At 36.9% G+C, this 21,391-nt stretch overlaps 1 protein-coding gene across 1 annotated transcript; it reads right to left on the bottom strand.

Moving 5' to 3' along the window:
• Window positions 1–73: 73 nt before the first annotated feature.
• LOC309501337 (uncharacterized protein) lies at window positions 74–20,806 on the bottom strand. The gene is made up of 15 exons (XM_082173386.1): window positions 20,146–20,806; window positions 19,872–19,967; window positions 19,441–19,674; window positions 19,165–19,324; window positions 18,974–19,033; window positions 13,686–14,224; window positions 11,700–12,287; window positions 11,395–11,490; window positions 10,962–11,195; window positions 10,698–10,857; window positions 10,506–10,565; window positions 7,872–8,423; window positions 3,280–3,471; window positions 2,986–3,123; window positions 74–964 (listed from the first exon to the last, which is right to left on the bottom strand). The coding sequence occupies exons 1-15, from the start codon at window positions 20,731–20,733 to the stop codon at window positions 420–422; spliced, it is 4,242 nt and encodes a 1,413-aa protein (XP_082029512.1). The 5' UTR covers window positions 20,734–20,806; the 3' UTR covers window positions 74–419.
• Window positions 20,807–21,391: the final 585 nt, after the last annotated feature.

Below are 21,391 nucleotides of genomic sequence, written 5' to 3'. Positions count from 1 at the left end.
CTTTAAATAATGTCAATAAGAGATCTTTTATGGAAGGGATTTGGGGAAATTGCAGAAACAGAGAGAATAAGTCAGTTTATTAAATGCATTTATTCAGTAGTTTGTTGAATGTGATCAGCTAGAACTGCATGTACATACACTCTTTGAAGATACAAAGCTGTCAGCGCTAAATAATGAAAAGAAAAATCACTTTGAATTCTTTTGTTCTGTTAGGTGAAGAAAATATAGTTGATTTCTATTTAAAAGACAACGTCAGACATAAATAACAAGCATAACTGCAACTTGTGAATAAAAATGATTAATATTGTGCTGATAATATATGGAGTAAACATAAGAAACATTGTCAAAATCAAGACATGACAATGATATCTTGAGAATATCTCTCACAATATTATTTGTGGAATCTCTGCATATAATCTCTATATTGATAGATCACAGAGTTTAATTTTTGAGCCCTGTCCTGTCCATGATATAGTACCTCTAAACCCAGGATAGAGAGGCTGAGTGAATGTGGTGTGGACTCTGTGAATGAGGGTCATTGTGTCAGAGACGCTGTAGAAGGACAGAGTTCCTGCACTGTGATCCACATACACTCCTATTCTAGAGGAGCTGGAGACTACAGGGAGTTTAGTCTGTTTGTTATTATGCCAGAATGAGCAACTGGATTCAGAGCAGAACAAACTCCAGGACTGATCATTACGTCCAAACTCACACTCATATCCCTCTCCCTTTCTGCTGATGCTCTTATATGACACTGATATATCCACTTTACCACTCCACTCAACCTCCCAGTAACAGCGTCCACACACACTCTCTCGACACAACACCTGCTCCCAATAATCAAATCTGTCTGGATGATCAGGATACCGCTGGACTTTGTAAGTGTCTTTAACGACTCTGTTCCCTTTAGACAGCACCAGGTATTTATTCACTGTGTTTGGATCCAAAGAGAGCTGACGGGAATCTGATGAAGATAAAACATAATCTGCATTTATCAAGTAATACATGACTTTCAGTCATAAAAATAAAACACCAGAGGTTTATTATATTAAGGTTTTTAAATGGAAAGTTACAGTCATGTTTTATATTTTAGGGAAAAAATTAACATAATTGTATTGGTGTGTCTGCGTGTGTTTGGAGTTGACCAGCAGAAATAATAGTTGTAAAGATTTAGAATTGAAAAGTCAAATCTCATTATTATTTTTTTTACTCCTGTTCAAATTTTTTAAAATCTCTTTTCAGCAACTGTACAAACTCAGCAGCCTCACAAACTGTACATTTGAGCTGAAGGTCCATTTTAATGTTTCTCTGTCAAAACAACATAACGTAGCAGTTAGTGATGAACACAAGTGACTAGATCAGGGCCGTGTTTCCCAAAAGCATCATAAGCTGATCGTAGAACAAATGCCACCGATGGCCTGAACGATTAACTTAAGATTACAATGCTTTTGGGAAACGCACGGTACGCACCCCAGGACTTTTAACTTACCCAGCAAGATGAACTACTATCATGTGATTATTCCTGAATGGTATAGTTTATTGTACTTTGAATATTAACAGAGTAAATGTGTCTTATGTAAATGAAGAGTGGTGTATACAGTTCAGTTTAATAAATGCTAAAGTCTTTCTTTTTATGTGCATTTCAAAAGTTTGGGATCGTTAAGATTTTTAATGTTTTTAAAACAATTATCTTCTGCTCACCAAGGCTGCAATTATTTAATAAAAAAATAAAAAAACAATAACATTATTACAATTTAAAATAACTTTTTTATTTGAATATATTTTACATTCTCCGTTTACATTCTTCTTTGTAAAGGAGAGACCCTTTGAATTTAAGTTACATTTGCTTTATTTTGTCCAAAGGGATAAGCATTGCATAAGGTATACTGTTGGCTACATTAAATCAAATCATGCATTCCCTGGGAATCTAACCCAGTACCTTGGTGTTGCTAGCACCATTTTCTACTGTTTGAACTACAGGAAAGCTTTTGCTCACTGTTTTTGGTATAAAAATATTTGTTGAGGGTTTAATGATCTGTAGGGTTTAGGGGTTTGTAGGGTGTAGGGCAAAATGAATTGAAGGAAAATTCTCGTAATTTTTGTGCTGGCTTCAGTTTATAAAAACACTGTCAGCAAATAAAACCTGACCAGACACGAGTCTTCAGTGCATTGCAATACACACACGCTTCAGAGAACGATTACAACAGCACCAGTCCTGGATCAGCTCTCAGGGGTGGGGATCAATGTTCAGAGAGTCAAAACTCGACAGGTGATCATTTCTCCAACATTCAGTTTAATTGTGATTCTTCCATGTGTGTCGACAGCTACCAAAATAAGAAACTAATACAGCATTTGATTAGTGATCTGAAACTGACTGCAGTTTTGTGAAGTGCTTACAGAATTAAACTGACACCGCAGATCCTTGTCTTCTTCTTCTCATGATAAAAGTAATGTTACAAATCATCTTTAATTTAGGTCTTAATTCCATTAAGTGAATGTGTTGTGGGCTCCCTCTCTTTAAATAATGGCAATAAGAGATCTTTTATGGAAGGGATTTGGGGAAATTTCAGAAACAGAGAGAATAAGTTAGTTTATTAAATGCATTTATTCAGTAGTTTGTTGAATGTGATCTGCTAGAACTGCATGTACATACACTCTTTGAAGATACAAAGCTATCACCGCTAAATAATGAAAAGAAAAATCACTTTGAATTCTTTTGTTCTGTTAGGTGAAGAAAATATAGTTGATTTCTATTTAAAAGACAATGTCAGACATAAATAACAAGCATAACTGCAACTTGTGAATAAAAATGATTAATATTGTGCTGATAATATTTGGAGTAAACATAAGAAACATTGTCAAAATCAAAACATGACAATTATCTTGAGAATATCTCTCACAATATTATTTGTGGAATCTCTGCATATAATCTCTATAGATCACAGAGTTTCATTTTTGAGCCCTGTCCTGTCCATGATATAGTACCTCTAAACCCAGGATAGAGAGGCTGAGTGAATGTGGTGTGGACTCTGTGAATGAGGGTCATTGTGTCAGAGACGCTGTAGAAGGACAGAGTTCCTGCACTGTGATCCACATACACTCCTATTCTAGAGGAGCTGGAGACTACAGGGAGTTTAGTCTGTTTGTTATTATGCCAGAATGAGCTACTGGATTCACAGCAGGATAAATTCCAGGACTGATCATTATATCCAAACGCACATTCATCTCCCCGTCCCTTCCTACTGATGCTCTTATATGACACTGATATATCCACCTCACCACTCCTCTCAACCTCCCAGTAACAGCATCCACACACACTCTCTCGACACAACACCTGAGGATAACCATCAAATCTGTCTGGATGATCAGGATACCGCTGGACTTTGTCAGTGTATTTAATCACTCTGTTCCCTTCAGACAGTGCCAGATTTTTATTAACTGTGTTTGGATCCAAAGTGTGTTGACGGGAATCTGATGAAGATAAAACACATAATCTTCATTTATCAAGTAATACATGACTTTCAGTCTTAAAAATAAAACACCAGAGATTTATTATATTTAGGTTTTTAAATACATGGAAAGTTACATTCATGTTATATACTTTAGGAAAAAAAGATTCACAACATCTGCCTCACTTTTAACATTATTGTATTGGTGTGTCTGCGTGTGTTTGGAGATGACCATCAGAAATTATAGTTAAAAATTTTGAATTGAAAAGTCAAATCTATTTATTTTCTATATATTTTTTGTCCTGTTTAAAAGTTTTAAAATCTCTTTTCAGCAGCTGTACAAACTCAGCAAACCTCACAAACTGTACAGTTGAACTGAAGGTCCATTGTAATGTTTATCTACCAAAACAGAACCTAGCAGTGAGTGATGAACACAAGTGACCAGACCAGGGGACTCATTTATAAAACGGGTACGTTTTCAAGTAAAGTATTTGGACGTTGACTAGTGGATCTTTATGTTTTCACAGGTTGACACTTAAAGGGTTAGTTCACTCAAAAGTGAAAATTCTGTCATTAATTACTCACCCTCATGTTGTTCCAAACAAACCCGTAAGAACTTCATTCATCTTCGGAACACAAATTAAGATATTTTTGATGAAATCTGAGAGCTTTCTGACCCCCCCCCCCCCCCCCCGCCCACCCCCCATGAACTGCAAATTTACCACTTTCAAGGCCCAGAAAGGTAGTAAAGACTATGAAGGTAAAATGATGCCATAATGAATTGCATGCGCAGGGTAAGATTTGTGAAAGTTTGCATGTGCAAGAGAAGATTTGAAAAGGTGTAAATCGCCTTTCAAGTGTAAGAAAAAAATATTTGCAGCATTTAACTGTTATTCGTAAGTGTAATTCATGTATTGTGAAGCTGCAGCTTCATGCTAACGCAAAATAAATAGGATCTGTATTCTTCTGACTTCCATTTTTCCGCGCTAACACTTTTGGCACGGTTTTTGCGCACAAATACGGCAAAAAGCACTGCAGGCCTGTGAACAGCAATTTGCGACCGAAAACAACAGAGTTAGGAACTGCAAAACAGATTTATTGCGTAAAATCAAACTTTGTGTAAAAAAATAAACTGTTGCAAATGTCTATATGACTTGTTGTGTACATGAGGCAAAAAAAAGTTCCCGAAATGACCCGATTTGTACAGTTGCGTCTTTCCTTTACCTGCACTTCCAGTTTTGGCACGTTCTCTCACTCATTGAGTTTTGCAAGCGCGAAGAGGAGGGAGGGTCCACCTTCTTCATGTAGCCAATCAGATGAGCTTCTCGCTGACTCTAGGTTTACTCTTATCTGATTGGTTCAATAAACACGCCAGTCACCAGAACACATATTTATCTTCATTTGGGCTCAGAAACGTTCTTGTTGCCGAAATGGTACTTTTAATGCACACATGTTAAATAAATAGATAAATAGATCATGATTGCTTAATAGCCTGTGAACCATTAGGCTGCCTATATGAGTTCATACTGAATTTCGAGCTGGTGTGTTAAGAAAATTAAGTATCTGCACTACTGCATGCATAGGCTACTATTATTATTTAACTTAAATGAGTTACAATAATATTTTTTTCAATTTTCAATATTGTATTTTAAGAGCATCTCTGAATTATGCACCATTTACCACCTGCAATGCCATCGTGCAACCACTAGATGGCTGTATAGCCCTATATATAATCATATCAAGAGGCTGTATATTCCCTGGTTGCTGGGTTTTTATTCAGACATAATTAGTTACTTTTTGTGAAAGTTTTTAATTTAGTATTAGTTTTTCATTACAGTCAAATCTGGACACAGAGAAAGCATTTTGTTATTCATGCTAGCTACATAAAATAGCTTGATTCAGTCACAGGAAAGTAATCACTAATCAGAATGAATATTGACAGTGCGACCAAGACAATATTTCAAAATATATAACTGAGTGTTAATTACCATGAACAGAGACATGATGTGAAAAACACTGCATCAGAATGGTATTATTACATAAAGAATGGGTATTAAATGTTTTGATTGTAAAGTTTAACATCTGCTCAGTGGTGTAACAGATTATATAATATATCAAATTTCAATCCAATAACGTTAACACCAGCTTGAAATTCAGTATGAATGTTAGTCAGCCTTAATCAGCCTAATGGTGCACAGCTTATTAAGCAATCATGATGTATGTTTATTTATTTGTTTGTTTATTTATCTATCTATTTAACATGTATGTGTGCACTAAAAGTACCATTTCGGCAACGAGAACGTTTCTGAGCCAAATGAAGATAAAGATGTGTTCTGGTGACTGGCGTGTTTATTGAACCAATCAGATAAGAGTAAACCTAGAGTCAGCGAGAAGCTCATCTGATTGGCTACATGAAGAAGGTGGACCCTCCCTCCTCTTCGCGCTTGCAAAACTCAATGAGTGAGAGAACGTGCCAAAACTGGAAGCGCAGGTAAAGGAAAGACGCAACTGTACAAATCGGGTTATTTCGGGAACTTTTTTTTGCCTCATGTACACAACAAGTCATATAGACATTTGCAACAGTTTATTTTTTTACACAAAGTTTGATTTTACGCAATAAATCTGTTTTGCAGTTCCTAACTCTGTTGTTTTCGGTCGCAAATTGCTGTTCACAGGCCTGCAGTGCTTTTTGCCGTATTTGTGCGCAAAAACCGTGCCAAAAGTGTTAGCGCGGAAAAATGGAAGTCAGAAGAATACAGATCCTATTTATTTTGCGTTAGCATGAAGCTGCAGCTTCACAATACATGAATTACACTTACGAATAACAGTTAAATGCTGCAAATATTTTTTTCTTACACTTGAAAGGCGATTTACACCTTTACAAATCTTCTCTTGCGCATGCAAATTTAATTTACGCTTGCAATTTTATGTACACTTTCACAAATCTTACCCTGCGCATGCAATTCATTATGGCATCATTTTACCTTCATAAAAGACATCGTTAAAATAGTCCATGTGACTACAGTGGTTCAACCTTAATTATATTAAGTGACGAGAATACTTTTTGCGACTTTATTCAACATTTTCTTCTTTTCCGAGTCTCTGGCGCTGCTCACGATGCATGTGTGTGTTGTTGATGCAGGAGCCGGTCAAATCTGAGCTGGCGTTCTGACCCAGAACCCGGAAGAGCTGCATTGTTTACAACGTGAACAGCATCAGAGATTGCACGTCATTATTATCTTTTTTATTTATTTTTTTGCACATAAAAAGTATTTTTGTTGCTTCATAAAATTAAGTTTGAACCACTGTAGTCACATGGACTATTTTAACAATTTCTTTACTACCTTTCTGGGCCTTTAAAGTGGTAATAAAGTTGCAGTCTATGAGGGGGAATCACGACTTGCTTTATGGCACGACGTCACATACATCAACAACATATGAAGCAGCCTCTATGGAAGACACTAGCACGCATTTCAGACGTGTTTCATGGCATGACTTGTACCAGCTATAACCCAGCGCACAGGAGAATAAAATGCTCAATAATTATTTTTTTGTCTTGGTGCGCCCTCTGGCGTCATCAGTTGATGCTGCAGAGAAAATATTGGTAAGTTGAGTTCTATTTTCTTTAAAATCCATATATATATATTCTATATCTAGATTCCCCCTCATAGACTGCAACTTTATTACAACTTTAAAGGCCCAGAAAGGTAGTAAAGAAATTGTTAAAATAGTCCATGTGACTATATATATATACTTTATTGCAAATAGAAATAAAAAAGGAATAAAGAAATAAAAATTTAGAAATAATTGTAAAAATTCTTTTAGAAAGTAGAAGTAGAAAATGATGAATGTTTAACAAAAATATACAACAATTTGCATTTTAAAGAAATAACAATGAAAACTAAATATACACCCATTTAAAAGAAATTATTTTTACCATTAAGGTAATGCATAGAAAAATGTCTATCACATTTTTATCATTTCACATCTTCTTAAAAAACATTTAGGTAATCTATATTGTTTCAATACTCAGGTTCAGATTCTCCATAAACACAGGATAGAGGCTCAGTGAGTTAATATAGTGTTGACACCTTTATTTTTGATCAGGATACTTAAAGGTCATTTGTTTATACAAGGGTTTTGCTGGAACAGAGAGAATAAGCTCATGAAAACTGCAGATGGATGTACATACACTCTTTGAAGATACAGAGCTGTTCTGTGTGATGAAGAAAACAGATTTGATTTATTTTTAAAAGACAATGTCAGACATAACAAATAAGCATCATTGCAATTCACAAATAAAATCACTTACTGCTAATGATTACAATTGTGTTGTTAATGTTTTGAGTAAACATCACAAAAAAATGTCAATAACATGACAATTATATTTTGAGAATATTTTTCACAGTATCTGTACCATCTATATTGTTAGATCACAGAATGTCACTTTTGAACAAATCAAAACAAAATTTTTTACAAATCGAATAACCCGAAACCCAGGATAGAGAGGCTCAGTGAATGTGGTGTGGACTCTGTGAATGAGGGTCATTGTGTCAGAGACGCTGTAGAAGGACAGAGTTCCTGCACTGTGATCCACATACACTCCTATTCTAGAGGAGCTGGAGACTCCAGGGAGTTTAGTCTGTTTGTTATTATGCCAGAATGAGCAACTGGAGTCAGAGCAGAACAAACTCCAGGACTGATCATTACGTTCAAATCTACATTCATCTCCCCGTCCCTTCCTACTGATGCTCTTATATGACACTGATATATCCACTATACCACTCCACTCAACCTCCCAGTAACAGCGTCCACACACACTCTCTTGACTCAACACCTGAGGAAGATCATCAAATCTGTCTGGATGATCAGGATACCGCTGGACTTTGTTAGCGTATTTAACCACTCTGTTCCCTTCAGACAGTACCAGGTTTTTATTCACTGTGTTTGAATCCAAAGAGAGCTGACGGGAATCTGTTTAAGATAAAAAGTAATAAAAATAAAACACCAGACCTTTATTACATTTAGGATTATATATATATGAAAAAAGTCAGTGATGTTACTTTAGGGAAAAAGCTACACAACATCTGCCTCATTGTTATCAACATCATAACATCATTGTGTTGGTGTGTCCGTATGTGTTTGGAGTTGACCGGAAAAAATTATAGTTGGTTTAAAAATGTAGAATTGAAAAGTCAATTCAAATTTCTGTTTAGTTTTTAGTCCTGTTCAAATGTTTTAAAGACAGCAGCTCTATCAAAAACTGTACAGTTTACAGCTAAAGGTCCATTTTAATGTTTCTCTGTCAAAACAAAAACTAGCAGTGAGTGATGAACACATGTGACCAGACCAAGACCTTTAACTAACCCAGTAAGATTAGTTTACCTTTGCGAAAAAGAAGTTTATTTAAGTGTGCTATTAGTATACTTTTTTTAACTTTCAGTCTACTTTTTATATACTTCTCAGAAATATACTTTATGTACTTCTTAGAAATATCTTTAAAATTGCACAAGTATATTCTACTTATACTGACAGAAAGATCTAAGTACATTTGGCCTACTTGTACCTATCTTTTGATCGAGATATACTTAAAAGTACAGTTTATACAGTGCTATGCATAAGTTTAGACACCCATGCTAAAGTTGACTAAAAAGAGGAATAAAAAATCATCTTTTGGAAATTGAACTTAATGCCTTAATTAAAAAAATTAGGAAAAATCCAACTTTTAAGGACACCAATTTTCTTTGTGAATGAAGTAAAATAATTAAAAATTAAAAATAAAATAGCCCCACATCATCACAAAGCCTTCACCATACCTAGAGATTGGCATGGTTTTATTTCAGTTAGCCAAATAGCTGGTTTGATTTGCATTGAGAGATGATCTTATGGAAAGTACTCCATGCCAATCTCTAGGTATGGTGAAGGCTATGTGATGATGTGGGGCTATTTTAATTCCAAAGGCCAAGGGAATTTTATCAGGATGCATAGTATCCTGGATCCATGAAGTAACTGGCCTTTAAAAATAAAAATCTGCCTGCCTCTATGGGAATTTAACATAGGGGTGTCCAGACTTATGCACCCTGTATTTTAAGGAAGAACATTTATTTATTTACGATACATTATTCATTCACAAAGAAAATTGGTGTCCTTAAAGGTTGGATTTTTCCAAAATTTTTTAATTAAGGCATTAAGTTCAATTTCCAAAAGATGATTTTTTTTGTCCTATTTTTAGTCAACTTTAGCATGGGTGTCTAAACGTATGCATAGCACTGTATATAGTTTTATATACTGTCTTATAAACTTACATTGTTTGAAAATATTGATTTATTAAAAAAAAACAGATATGTTCCTTATTCGGAGTATCTGATTTTTTGTGTAGGCTAGTACACTGGTAGAGTACTTAGGAATTTACTTTAAATCTATTTAACTTTTCCCTAATGTTCTGCCTTACATTACTGAATGAAATGACGACCCAGCTATAGGACTGTGAAGCTTTGGGGGTGTTGATGGACTCGATCCACTGCATCTATTTTGATCATCGTTCTGAATCCCATCCGGACGAAGTCTTTGACAAAAATTTTCTCCGCTTTTTTGTTTATGTTGATTTTCTTTAATAAACTTACCCACATTCAAGTGTTGATAAAAAAGTATGCATGAAGATATAATATAATGTTTTTAAACTTAGTTAAAGTGCAGTTAAAGGTATATTTCAAGTATAAAAAATCAATACCTAAATAAGAACATAGTATACTTAAAGTGCAAAAATAATATATAAATAGTAAATTATAAGTATGATGTTATGTTCACTTAAAGAAACTTACAAGTATACTTGCAGTATAAAACTACTAAACTAGTTGTTTACTGAGAGTACACTTCAATGTGTACTTTCATAAACTAAAAAAATTATAAAACGTTACTACTAGTATAAAAAGTATACTTACAAGTTCATAAATCAAGAGCGTTATATGCAGTTCTGCACAGTTCAGTCTGATTGCTGATATATAATAAGAACTAAAGTTTGTCTCTTTATGTACATGTATGATCATAGAGACTTACATTGGAGAAGCTCCTCATGGGTCTTGTGTTCAGGGGTGAAAATTATGTTAATGTTTCTCACTGTGGAAACCAACAGACATTTTATTGTAAATATTGTAAAATAATTAATTATAAAACATTTTAGAATATTTTAAACATGCATTGTTTTTTACATGACATCATGTGATACATGTCAGTAAATGTAAAGCTTACCTCTGCCAGATATCTTCTCTATCTCCTCTCTGCAGAAATGCTCCAGTTTCTCTCTCAGATGAGACACAGATTTACCAACATCATCAAAAGAGAGACGAGAACTGACAGTGATGCTGGACGAGTCTGTAGATCCAGGAGGGACAGAGAGAGACTGGAAACTCTACACAGACACAATAGAAACAGCAGCTAAAGACTCAGAAACATTAGAAAACACAATCTCTTCCCTTCCTAAAGACACTGTCCTGTTTGTCAGATCTCTGTTACCTGGAGGAATTGAATGTGATCATCTGTGTGTGAAACCTGCTCCAGCTCAGTGTCTCTCCTCCTCAGATCCTCAATCTCCTGCTCCAGTCGCTCCAGTTGTTCTTCAGCTCGACTCACTGCAGTCTTTTCCTGTTCTCTGATCAGCTGTGTCACCTCAGAGCGGCTTCTCTCAATGGAGCGGATCAGCTCAGTAAAGATCCTCTCACTGTCCTCCACTGCTGCCTGTGCAGAGCGCTGTTAGGACACACACAGAGACGCATTAGAACCAGTCCATTCACTCAGCTCTTACTGGTCCCTCACACAGCCTGTTCCCCACAGTGGGCTTCAGTGGGACTGAAAGAGCTCCAGCACTGGCTCCTCACGGACTGACTGGAGGAGAGTCCTAACTGAGTCTGAAACAGCTCTTCCAGCAGTTCTTCTGCTCTAAACTCACCTTGTGAGACTCTACAGCCTCTCTCAGCTCCTCAAACTCCTTCTGTCTCTCCTCGATTCTCTGCTGGAATTTTCTCTGGGTTTCCTCCAACTGTCTCTATAAGATTTAGTATACAGTCAAAATACAACTCTTTACATGCGCCTCTTTGAGAGAATGTCACAAAGAACTGTTTCAAACATGAGCCAAGAGTAGAAATTCCGTTATCTGTTTTGTTTAAGAACTGTTTAAAAATGATCTTCAAATATATAGATTACATAATTATGAAGAAACATTTATTATTCAACATAACTACTCATAGTTCATACCTGTTTCTCAGTCCTCTCTGCTGCAGCTGAAACAGTGTCGTGGGTTTTGTGTTCATCCAACATACACAGATAACATATACAGGTCTGATCAGTTCGACAAAAAATCTCCTGTAGTTTCTCATGTTGAGGGCAGATCATCTCCTGAAGTCGTACAGTGGCGTCCATCACTTTATGTCGCTTTCCTGGGTGAAATTCCTCGTGACGTTCAAAATGATTTTGACAGTAAGAGTTCAGACACACCAGACAGGACTTGATGGCTTTGTTTTTGTCCCCAGTACAGACGTCACACTCCACATCTCCAGATTCAGTGTAACACTGAGCAGGACGAGCTTGTAGTTTTGCCTTCTTGAGTTTCTCCACCACTTCAGCCAGCATGGTGTTTTTAGCTAAAACAGGTCTTGTAGTGAAGCTCTGTCTGCACTGAGGGCAGCTGTAGACTCCCTTCTGATCATCCTGATCCCAGCAGCCTGTGATACAGATCATACAGTAACTGTGTCCACAGGGAATGGTTACTGGATTCTTCAGTAGATCCAGACAGATTGAACAACTGAACTGATCCTGAGCCAAAGAAACACTGGATTCTGCCATTTTATTTCACACAATAACAGACAGAGGGACATCCACAACACCAGCTTAGTTTCGATTTCTCTGAACTGAAACATTTCCTGGTTTTAAAACGTGTGCAAATGTGCCAGTCATATAATTTACACGACTCCTACCTGTAGATGGCAGTCTAGTACAGAAACTCGCAAGACAGTTTATGAGACTAGAAACATGTAATTTTATGATATATTAAAATCTGTTGTTTATGCTGATTGTGACAGTCATTCTGTTCTTTTCCCACAGGTTTATCAATCTGAAGCCGTTTACATTCTTCTTTGTAAATGAGAGACCCTTTGAATTTAAGTTACATTTGCTTTATTTTGTCCAAAGGGATAAGCATTGCATTCAAGGTATACTGTACATTAAATCAAATCATGCATTCCCTGGGAATCTAACCCAGTACCTTGGTGTTGCTAGCACCATTTTCCCAGTTTGAGCTACAGGAATGTTTTTGGTATAAAAAATATTTGTTGAGGGTGATCTGTGGGGTTTAGGGGTTTGTAAGGTGTAGGGCAAAATTAAGTGAAGGAAAATTCTCGTAATTTTTGTGCTGGCGGCAGTTTATTAAAACACTGTCGCCAAATAAAACCTGACCAGACACGAGTCTTCAGTGCATTGCAATACACACATGCTTCAGAGAACGATTACAGCAGCACCAGTCCTGGATCAGCTCTCAGGGGTGGGGATCAATGTTCAGAGAGTCAAAACTGGACAGGTGATCATTTCTCCAACATTCAGTTTAATTGTGATTCTTCCATGTGTGTCGACAGCTACCAAAATAAGAAACGAACACAACATTTGATTAGTGATCTGAAACTGACTGCAGTTTTGTGAAGTGCTTACAGAATTAAACTGACACCGCAGATCCTTGTCTTCTTCTCATGATAAAAGTAATGTTACAAATCATCTTTAATTTAGGTTTTAATTCCATTAAGTGAATGTGTTGTGGGCTCCCTCTCTTTAAATAATGGCAATAAGAGATCTTTTATGGAAGGGATTTGGGGAAATTGCAGAAACAGAGAGAATAAGTTAGTTTATTAAATGCATTTATTCAGTCGTTTGTTAAATGTGATCTGCTAGAACTGCATGTACATACACTCTTTGAAGATACAAAGCTGTCATCGCTAAATAATGAAAAGAAAAATCACTTTGAATTCTTTTGTTCTGTTAGGTGAAGAAAATAAAGTTGATTTCTATTTAAAAGACAACGTCAGACATAAATAACAAGCATAACTGCAACTTGTGAATAAAAATGATTAATATTGTGCTGATAATATTTGGAGTAAACATAAGAAACATTGTCAAAATCAAGACATGACAATGATATCTTGAGAATATCTCTCACAATATTATTTGTGGAATCTCTGCATATAATTTCTATATTGATAGATCACAGAGTTTCATTTTTGAGCCCTGTCCTGTCCATGATATAGTACCTCTAAACCCAGGATAGAGAGGCTGAGTGAATGTGGTGTGGACTCTGTGAATGAGGGTCATTGTGTCAGAGACGCTGTAGAAGGACAGAGTTCCTGCACTGTGATCCACATACACTCCTATTCTAGAGGAGCTGGAGACTACAGGGAGTTTAGTCTGTTTGTTATTATGCCAGAATGAGCTACTGGATTCACAGCAGGACAAATTCCAGGACTGATCATTATATCCAAACGCACATTCATCTCCCCGTCCCTTCCTACTGATGCTCTGATATGACACTGATATATCCACCTCACCACTCCACTCAACCTCCCAGTAACAGCGTCCACACACACTCTCTCGACACAACACCTGAGGATAACCATCAAATCTGTCTGGATGATCAGGATACCGCTGAACTTTGTCAGTGTATTTAATCACTCTGTTCCCTTCAGACAGTGCCAGATTTTTATTAACTGTGTTTGGATCCAAAGTGTGTTGACGGGAATCTGATGAAGATAAAACACATAATCTGCATTTATCAAGTAATACATGACTTTCAGTCTTAAAAATAAAACACCAGAGATTTATTATATTTAGGTTTTTAAATACATGGAAAGTTACAGTCAAGTTATATACTTTAGGAAAAAAAGATTGACAACATCTGCCTCACTGTTAACATTATTGTATTGGTGTGTCTGCGTGTGTTTGGAGATGACCATCAGAAATTATAGTTAAAAATTTTGAATTGAAAAGTCAAATCTATTTATTTTCCAAATATTTTTTGTCCTGTTTAAAAGTTTTAAAATCTCTTTTCAGCAGCTGTACAAACTCAGCAAACCTCACAAACTGTACAGATGAGCTGAAGGTCCATTGTAATGTTTATCTACCAAAACAGAACCTAGCAGTGAGCAGGGCCGGCCCGCGGCATAGGCGGTATAGGCAAATGCTAGGGGCGCCACTCATCCATAGGGGCGCCAGAATGAGTGAACGAGTGATTTATTTTATTATTTTTTTTTACATTTTTTTTTTTATATATATATATAATACTATTTTAAAACCATTAATTCGAAATACTACCAAAAAAAAAAAAAAAAAAAAGTCCGGCTCACCAATCGTCCCCCGCCCCGTCGAGTGCTTGAAGTGCGTCAGAAACAGAGCGCGCGCGCGATCAGTTGTTGGTAATTTGTTGTGTAGCGTGCGCGACTCCGCATCCAATGTAGACAGCACTGCTTTTGTTAACACACAGCTCGTAGAAACGGGCCTGGCAGCTCGCGCCAGTTCTAGACGCGGTGAAAGTTTCCTGATTGTGACGGAAGGCCGAATTTACATGACACATTATAAATGAGCATAGTCTGCGATAGATACAGTGCCAAAAAGAAGAGAAGAGGATAAAAGGGGATAAAGACAGAGGTAAAGTGATGTAGTGAATGAACAATTTATGGCATAGGAGTAAGATACTATAATTTCATGGCAGTTATTTTTACCTTAAACTTAATGTTAGCAGTTGTTCTGAGTTCTCCAGAGTCCCCAGACTGTGTGGTTTTGTAACAATCATGTCAGTTTTAAGACGCATTTTTTATTATCACTTTTTTATTAATGTTTTACTCTACAGTTGTGCAGTTGTGGTTTTCAATTTATTATACTTTAAATTATCATTTATTTCTGTGATGCAAAGCTGAATTTTCAGCATCATTACTCCAGTCTTCAGTGTCAGATCCTTTAGAAATCATTCTAATATTCTGATTTATTATGAGTGTTGGAAACAGTTCTGCTGCCTAATATATTTGATGAATAAAAGGTTAAAAAGAACTGCATTTATTTAAAATAAAATAAAAATATTTTCTAATTATATAAATCATCTTTACGATCACTTTTTATCAATTTAACACATCCTTGCTGAATAAAAGTATTGATTTATTTCAACAACAACAACAACAACAAAAAAATGACCCCAAATTACTGACCAGTATGTATATTGTTGTTACAAACGATTTCTATTTTTAAAACATTTAAAAAAACTATTTTACTATTTATTTATCAAAGTATCCTAAAAAAGTATCACAGGTTATGAAAAAATATTAAGCAGCAGAACTGTTTCCAACTTTGATAATAAATCAGAATATTAGAATGATTTCTAAAGGATCATGTGATAGACCGGATGTCACATGTGACACTGAAGACTGGAGTAATGATGCTGAAAATTCAGCTTTGCATCACAGAAATAAATGATAATTTAAAGTATATTAAATTGAAAACCAATTATTTTAAATTGTAATAATATATCACAATATAAAAAAAAATTCTGTATTTTTGATCAAATAAATGCAGGCTTGATGAGCAGAAGAAATTTCTTTCAAAAACATTAAAAATAGTAATGTTTCCAAACTTTTGGCCTGTACATTTTATGGCATAGTAATGATATTTATTTACAGGTTTATTCAAAATAGCAAAGTTCACATTAAATCTTTATTGTAAATCGTGCTATAAAAGATAATGGGGACTTGACTTGAATGCTATGTAATGCTCTTGGTATTTGTGTTTAGGCTGTAATGTGTGTGTGTGTGTGTGTGTGTGTGTGTGTGTGTGTGTGTGTTTGTATATAGGCCTATATATATATATGCTAAATCATGAACACAATGACGGGGTGAAATGGGCTGTGATGCATGGGGCGCCAGGTAAAATCTTGCCTAGGGCAGCAAATTGGTCAGGGCCGGCCCTGGCAGTGAGTGATGAACACAAGTGACCAGACCAGGGGACTCATTTATGAAATGGGTACGTTTTCAAGTAAAGTATTTGGACGTTGACTAGTGGATCTTTATGTTTCACAGGTTGACACTTAAAGGGTTAGTTCACTCAAAAGTGAAAATTCTGTCATTAATTACTCACCCTCATGTCGTTCCAAACCCGTAAGAACTTCGTTCATCTTCGGAACACAAATTAAGATATTTTTGATGAAATCTGAGAGCTTTCTGACCCCCCCCATAAACTGCAAATTTACCACTTTCAAGGCCCAGAAAGGTAGTAAAGACATCGTTAAAATAGTCCATGTGACTTAGTGTTGTCACGATACCAAAATTATTGTTTCGATACCGATACCAAGTCAAGAATTGCGATTTCGATACTTTTCCTGAAAAGGGAGAAACACTCTCAAATATCAATATAAATTTTTAATTTGAGGGGGGAGTTTAGACTTTTTTTATTTTATTACATTTATCTCGCCTAAATGTATGCTGCACTCATTGCATTTTTACAATGGGGTAATTTTGTTCTTAAGAATTTACACAACTCAAGGAAGCTTGATTTCAATCTTTGAATAAAATTGAAAAAAGTAGCACAAATAAATACAATAGAATAAAGATACCAATAAAGAGAAATAAAGAGAAAAGTTTTTGCTTAGGTCTAACACTAGTATTTAGAAATACTACAGAGACTGAATAAAGTAACCAAATGTAAAATAACACTGGGTAGTATTTTAGTCCTGACTAAATAAAATACATAGGCTATTAATCCTGATTCCTTAAAATGAAAGCCATGTTTTGTTGTTTTGACAACCAAATTAATGACAGACACATATGTCTGCTGTCACAGTAAGAGCAAGTGCACGGATCCTGTTATTATACGGTCACGTGCGATTTATGCTTAAGACATAACTGACTGTGTTTAGAGGATACTCACCAAGACCGAAATTGACATCATTTTTGCATGTTTTTGACTGTTAAAGCGATATAATCCACGAAAAATAACATTTGTTACCCGTGAGCTGTGTGTGAGGCGGCTTTACTCTATGTATGTGTGCAGAGAAAAAAAAAACATCTCTCAGACAGCGCGCAAGTACCGAATAGTTTAAAATCGCGTGAATGTTTAAACTGGTAAGACTTAAAAAGACGTGCAAATGGTAAACTTTAGTTACTCATGATGCAATGCTGGCCCGATTATGCAAGTGACAATTCCGTCTATCCCGACACCCGCTATCCCACGCCGAAATTCGAGCCCTGAGCTGCAGCTTCTTTGCTGCGTGCGTGAGGAGAAAAAACACAGACGTCCATAGGGAGGCACTGGAAGCGTGCGTTGCACATACCAACATGAAATACGTCCCTTACAAATCTGGAACGCGGGCATTCTTAGAAGTATCGATACTAATAAATGTAGGTATCGTGACGTTTTTAATTTCAGAGAATCGCGATACTTTTGAAGTATCGGTGCACCGTGCAACACTAATGTGACAACAGTGGTTCAACCTTAATTATATGAAGCGATGAGAATACTTTTTGCGCAGTCTCTGGCGCTGCTCACGTGAGCACCACAATGCATGTGTATGTTGCTGAGGCAGGAGCCGGTCAAATCTGAGCTGGCGTTCTGACCCAGAACCCGGAAGAGCTGCATTGTTTACAACGTGAACAGCATCAGAGACTGACACGGAGGAGAAGAACTTGTTGAATAAAATCATTATTATCTTCATTTTATTTATTTTTTCTGCACATAAAAACATTCTTGTTGCTAAGACTATTTTAACAATGTCTTTACTACCTTTCTGGGCCTTGAAAGTGGTAATAAAGTTGCAGTCTATGGGGGGGGGGGGATCACGATTTGCTTTATGGCACGACGTCACATACATCAACAACATATGAAGCAGCCTCTATGGAAGACACTAGCACGCATTTCAGACGTGAATCATTGCAGAGTCGACAAAGAAAACAAAGAAAGCGCGGTCGGAAGAGTGCAGAGACGGCTCTGCGTGAGTGGTATTTACGACAGTAACGTTAAATACAAGTACTCCACAGCGACTCTAGGGGTCGCTGTTTGAGAAAAAAGGAAACTGCATATGTTGTGCTTGTGCCATTAATAAAACATTGATAACATTAAGTAGGCCACGTTTACAAGGGGGGGGATCTGAAACCATTTGGCTGCGCACAATTTCAAGACCATTTGCAATTTAAAAATTCCACATCTAGTTCTCTGATTGAATCACACATATGCACAATTGAGAAATTATCATAAGGTCAAATGTAGGATGGTTTCTACACAACATGTTATACATGTGGCCCTAGGACTTTTCAAGTTAACTAACCCAGTAAGATGAACTAACTATCATGTGATTATTCCTGATTTGGTGTAGTTAATTGTACTTTGAATATTAACAGAGTAAATGTGTCTGTAGGCTATATCAAGAGTTGTATGCAGTTCCTTTTTTATTGTTGATATAATAAGAACTAAAGTTTGTCTCTTTATGTACATGTATGATCATAGAGACTTACATTGGATGAACTCATCATGGGTCTTGGGTTCAGGGGTGGGAATGATGTTAATGTTTCTTACTACGGAACCCAATAAAAAATATGTTTAATTATCAAACATTTTACAATATTTTAAATATGCATTGTTTTTTTGTTGTGTTTTTTTCTCTTTTTTAAATGACATCATGTAATACATGTTAGGAAAAGCTTACCTCTACCAGATATCATTTTTATCTCCTCTCTGAAGAAATGCACAAGTTTCTCTTTCAGAAGAGACACAGATTTACCAACATCATCAAAAGAGAGACGAGAACAGAAAGTGATGCTGGGTGAGTCTGTAGATCCAGGAGGGACAGAGAGAGACTGGAAACTCTACACAGACACAAAGACACAATAGAAGCACCAGCTAAAGACTCAGAAACATTAGATAGAAAACACAATCTCTTCCATTACTAAAGACTCTGTCCTGTTTGTCAGATCTCTGTTACCTGGATGAAATGGATGTGATGGTCTGTGTGTGAAAGCTGCTCCAGCTCAGCGTCTCTCCTCCTCAGATCCTCAATCTCCTGCTCTAGTCTCTTCAAGTGTCCTTCTGCTCGACTGACTGCAGTCTTCTCCTGGTCTCTGATCAGCTGTGTCACCTCAGAGCGGCTTCTCTCGATGGAGCGGATCAGCTCAGTAAAGATCCTCTCACTGTCCTCCACTGCTGCCTGTGCAGAGCGCTGTTAGGACACACAGAGACGCATTAGAACCAGTCCATTCACTCAGCTATTACTGGTCCCTCACACAGCCTGTTCCCCACAGTGGGCTTCAGTGGGACTGAAAGAGCTCCAGCACTGGCTCCTTACGGACTGACTGGAGGAGAGTCCTAACTGAGTCTGAAACAGCTCTTCCAGCAGTTCTTCTGCTCTAAACTCACCTTGTGATACTCTACAGCCTTTCTCAACTTCTGAAGGTCCTTCAGTTTCTTCTGGATTCCCTGCTGGTCTTTTCTTTGCATCTTACCTAATTGTCTCTGTAGGAATAACAAATAAAAAGGAATCTGATAAATCATACTGCATAAAAAGTAATTGCCTCAAGTCAAAAATGAGATCCTTGGGAGATCCAAAGAAGTAACTGCTTGGAAAATGATCTTGGATTATGTAGATATGGATTAAAGATTTGTATAGGCGGCACAACTACTGAGTTCATACCTGTTTCTCAGTCCTCTCTGCTGTAGCTGATACAGTGTCATGGTTTTTGTGTTCATCCATTGTACACAAATAACAAATACAGTGTTGATCAGTACGACAGTAAATCTCCAGTAGTTTCTCATGTTGAGGGCAGATCATCTCCTGAAGTCGTTCAGTGGCATCCATTAGATTGTGGTTTTTACTTTTGAAGAAAAGTTCATGTTGTTTAAGATGGTTTTTACAGTAAGAGTTCAGACACACCAGACAGGACTTGATGGCTTTGTTTTTGTCCCCAGTACAGATGTCACACTCCACATCTCCAGGTTCAGCATAACATTGAGCAGGGCGAGCTTGTAGTTTTGCCTTCTTGAGTTTCTTCACCACTTCAGCCAGCATGGTGTTTTTACCTAAAACAGGTCTTGTAGTGAAGCTCTGTCTGCACTGAGGGCAGCTGTAGACTCCCTTCTGATCATCCTGATCCCAGCAGCCTGTGATACAGTTCATACAGTAACTGTGTCCACAGGGAATGGTCACTGGATTCTTCAGTAGATCCAGACAGATTGAACAACTGAACTGATCCTGAGCCAAAGAAACACTGGATTCTGCCATTTTTTTTTGCACAGATAGAGAGACATCCACAATGTTTCGGCAGCAGCTTGAGCTTAGGTTTCAATTTCTCTGAACTGAAACATTTCCTGGTTTTAAAACGTGTGCAAATGTGCCAGTCATATAATAAACACGACCACTAGAAGGCAGTCTTATACAGAAACTTATTATAACAGTTAAGATAGATAGATAGATACTGTAGATAGTGTGTAGCGGTTCTTCTCTGTAAAAAAATTGAACCAAACTGTTCTCCACCAATGATTCAATGTGGATTGATTGGTCAAACTCCCATGAACCCTCCAGCACCCTGGAAAGGGTATAGAGCTGGTCCAGTGTTCCACGACCGGGACGAAACCGCACTGTTCCTCCTGAATCCGAGGTTCTACTATCAGCCGTATTCTCCTCTCCAATAGACTTTCCCGGGGAGGCTGAGAAGTGTGATCCCCCTGTTGTTGGAACACACCCTCCGGTCCCCCTTCTTAAAAAGAGGGACCACCACCCCGGTCTGCCAGCCCAAATAAACCCATAATAAATGTCCATATTTACATTTGCCCTTCCTACCTGTCTAATACAGAACAATATACAGAACTTTAATAAAGTTATCAAACAGTCTGCACAAGAAATTATTTGGTTCTACAAAAGTTTAGTCAAGAGCGGAGAG

The sequence above is a fragment of the Leuciscus leuciscus genome, assembly GCF_965113295.1.
Source record: "Leuciscus leuciscus genome assembly, chromosome: 6".
Taxonomy (NCBI): Eukaryota; Metazoa; Chordata; class Actinopteri; order Cypriniformes; family Leuciscidae; genus Leuciscus; species Leuciscus leuciscus.
The sequence above is the reverse complement of the archived record's forward strand: the minus strand, read 5'-3'. Positions and strand labels throughout refer to the sequence as shown.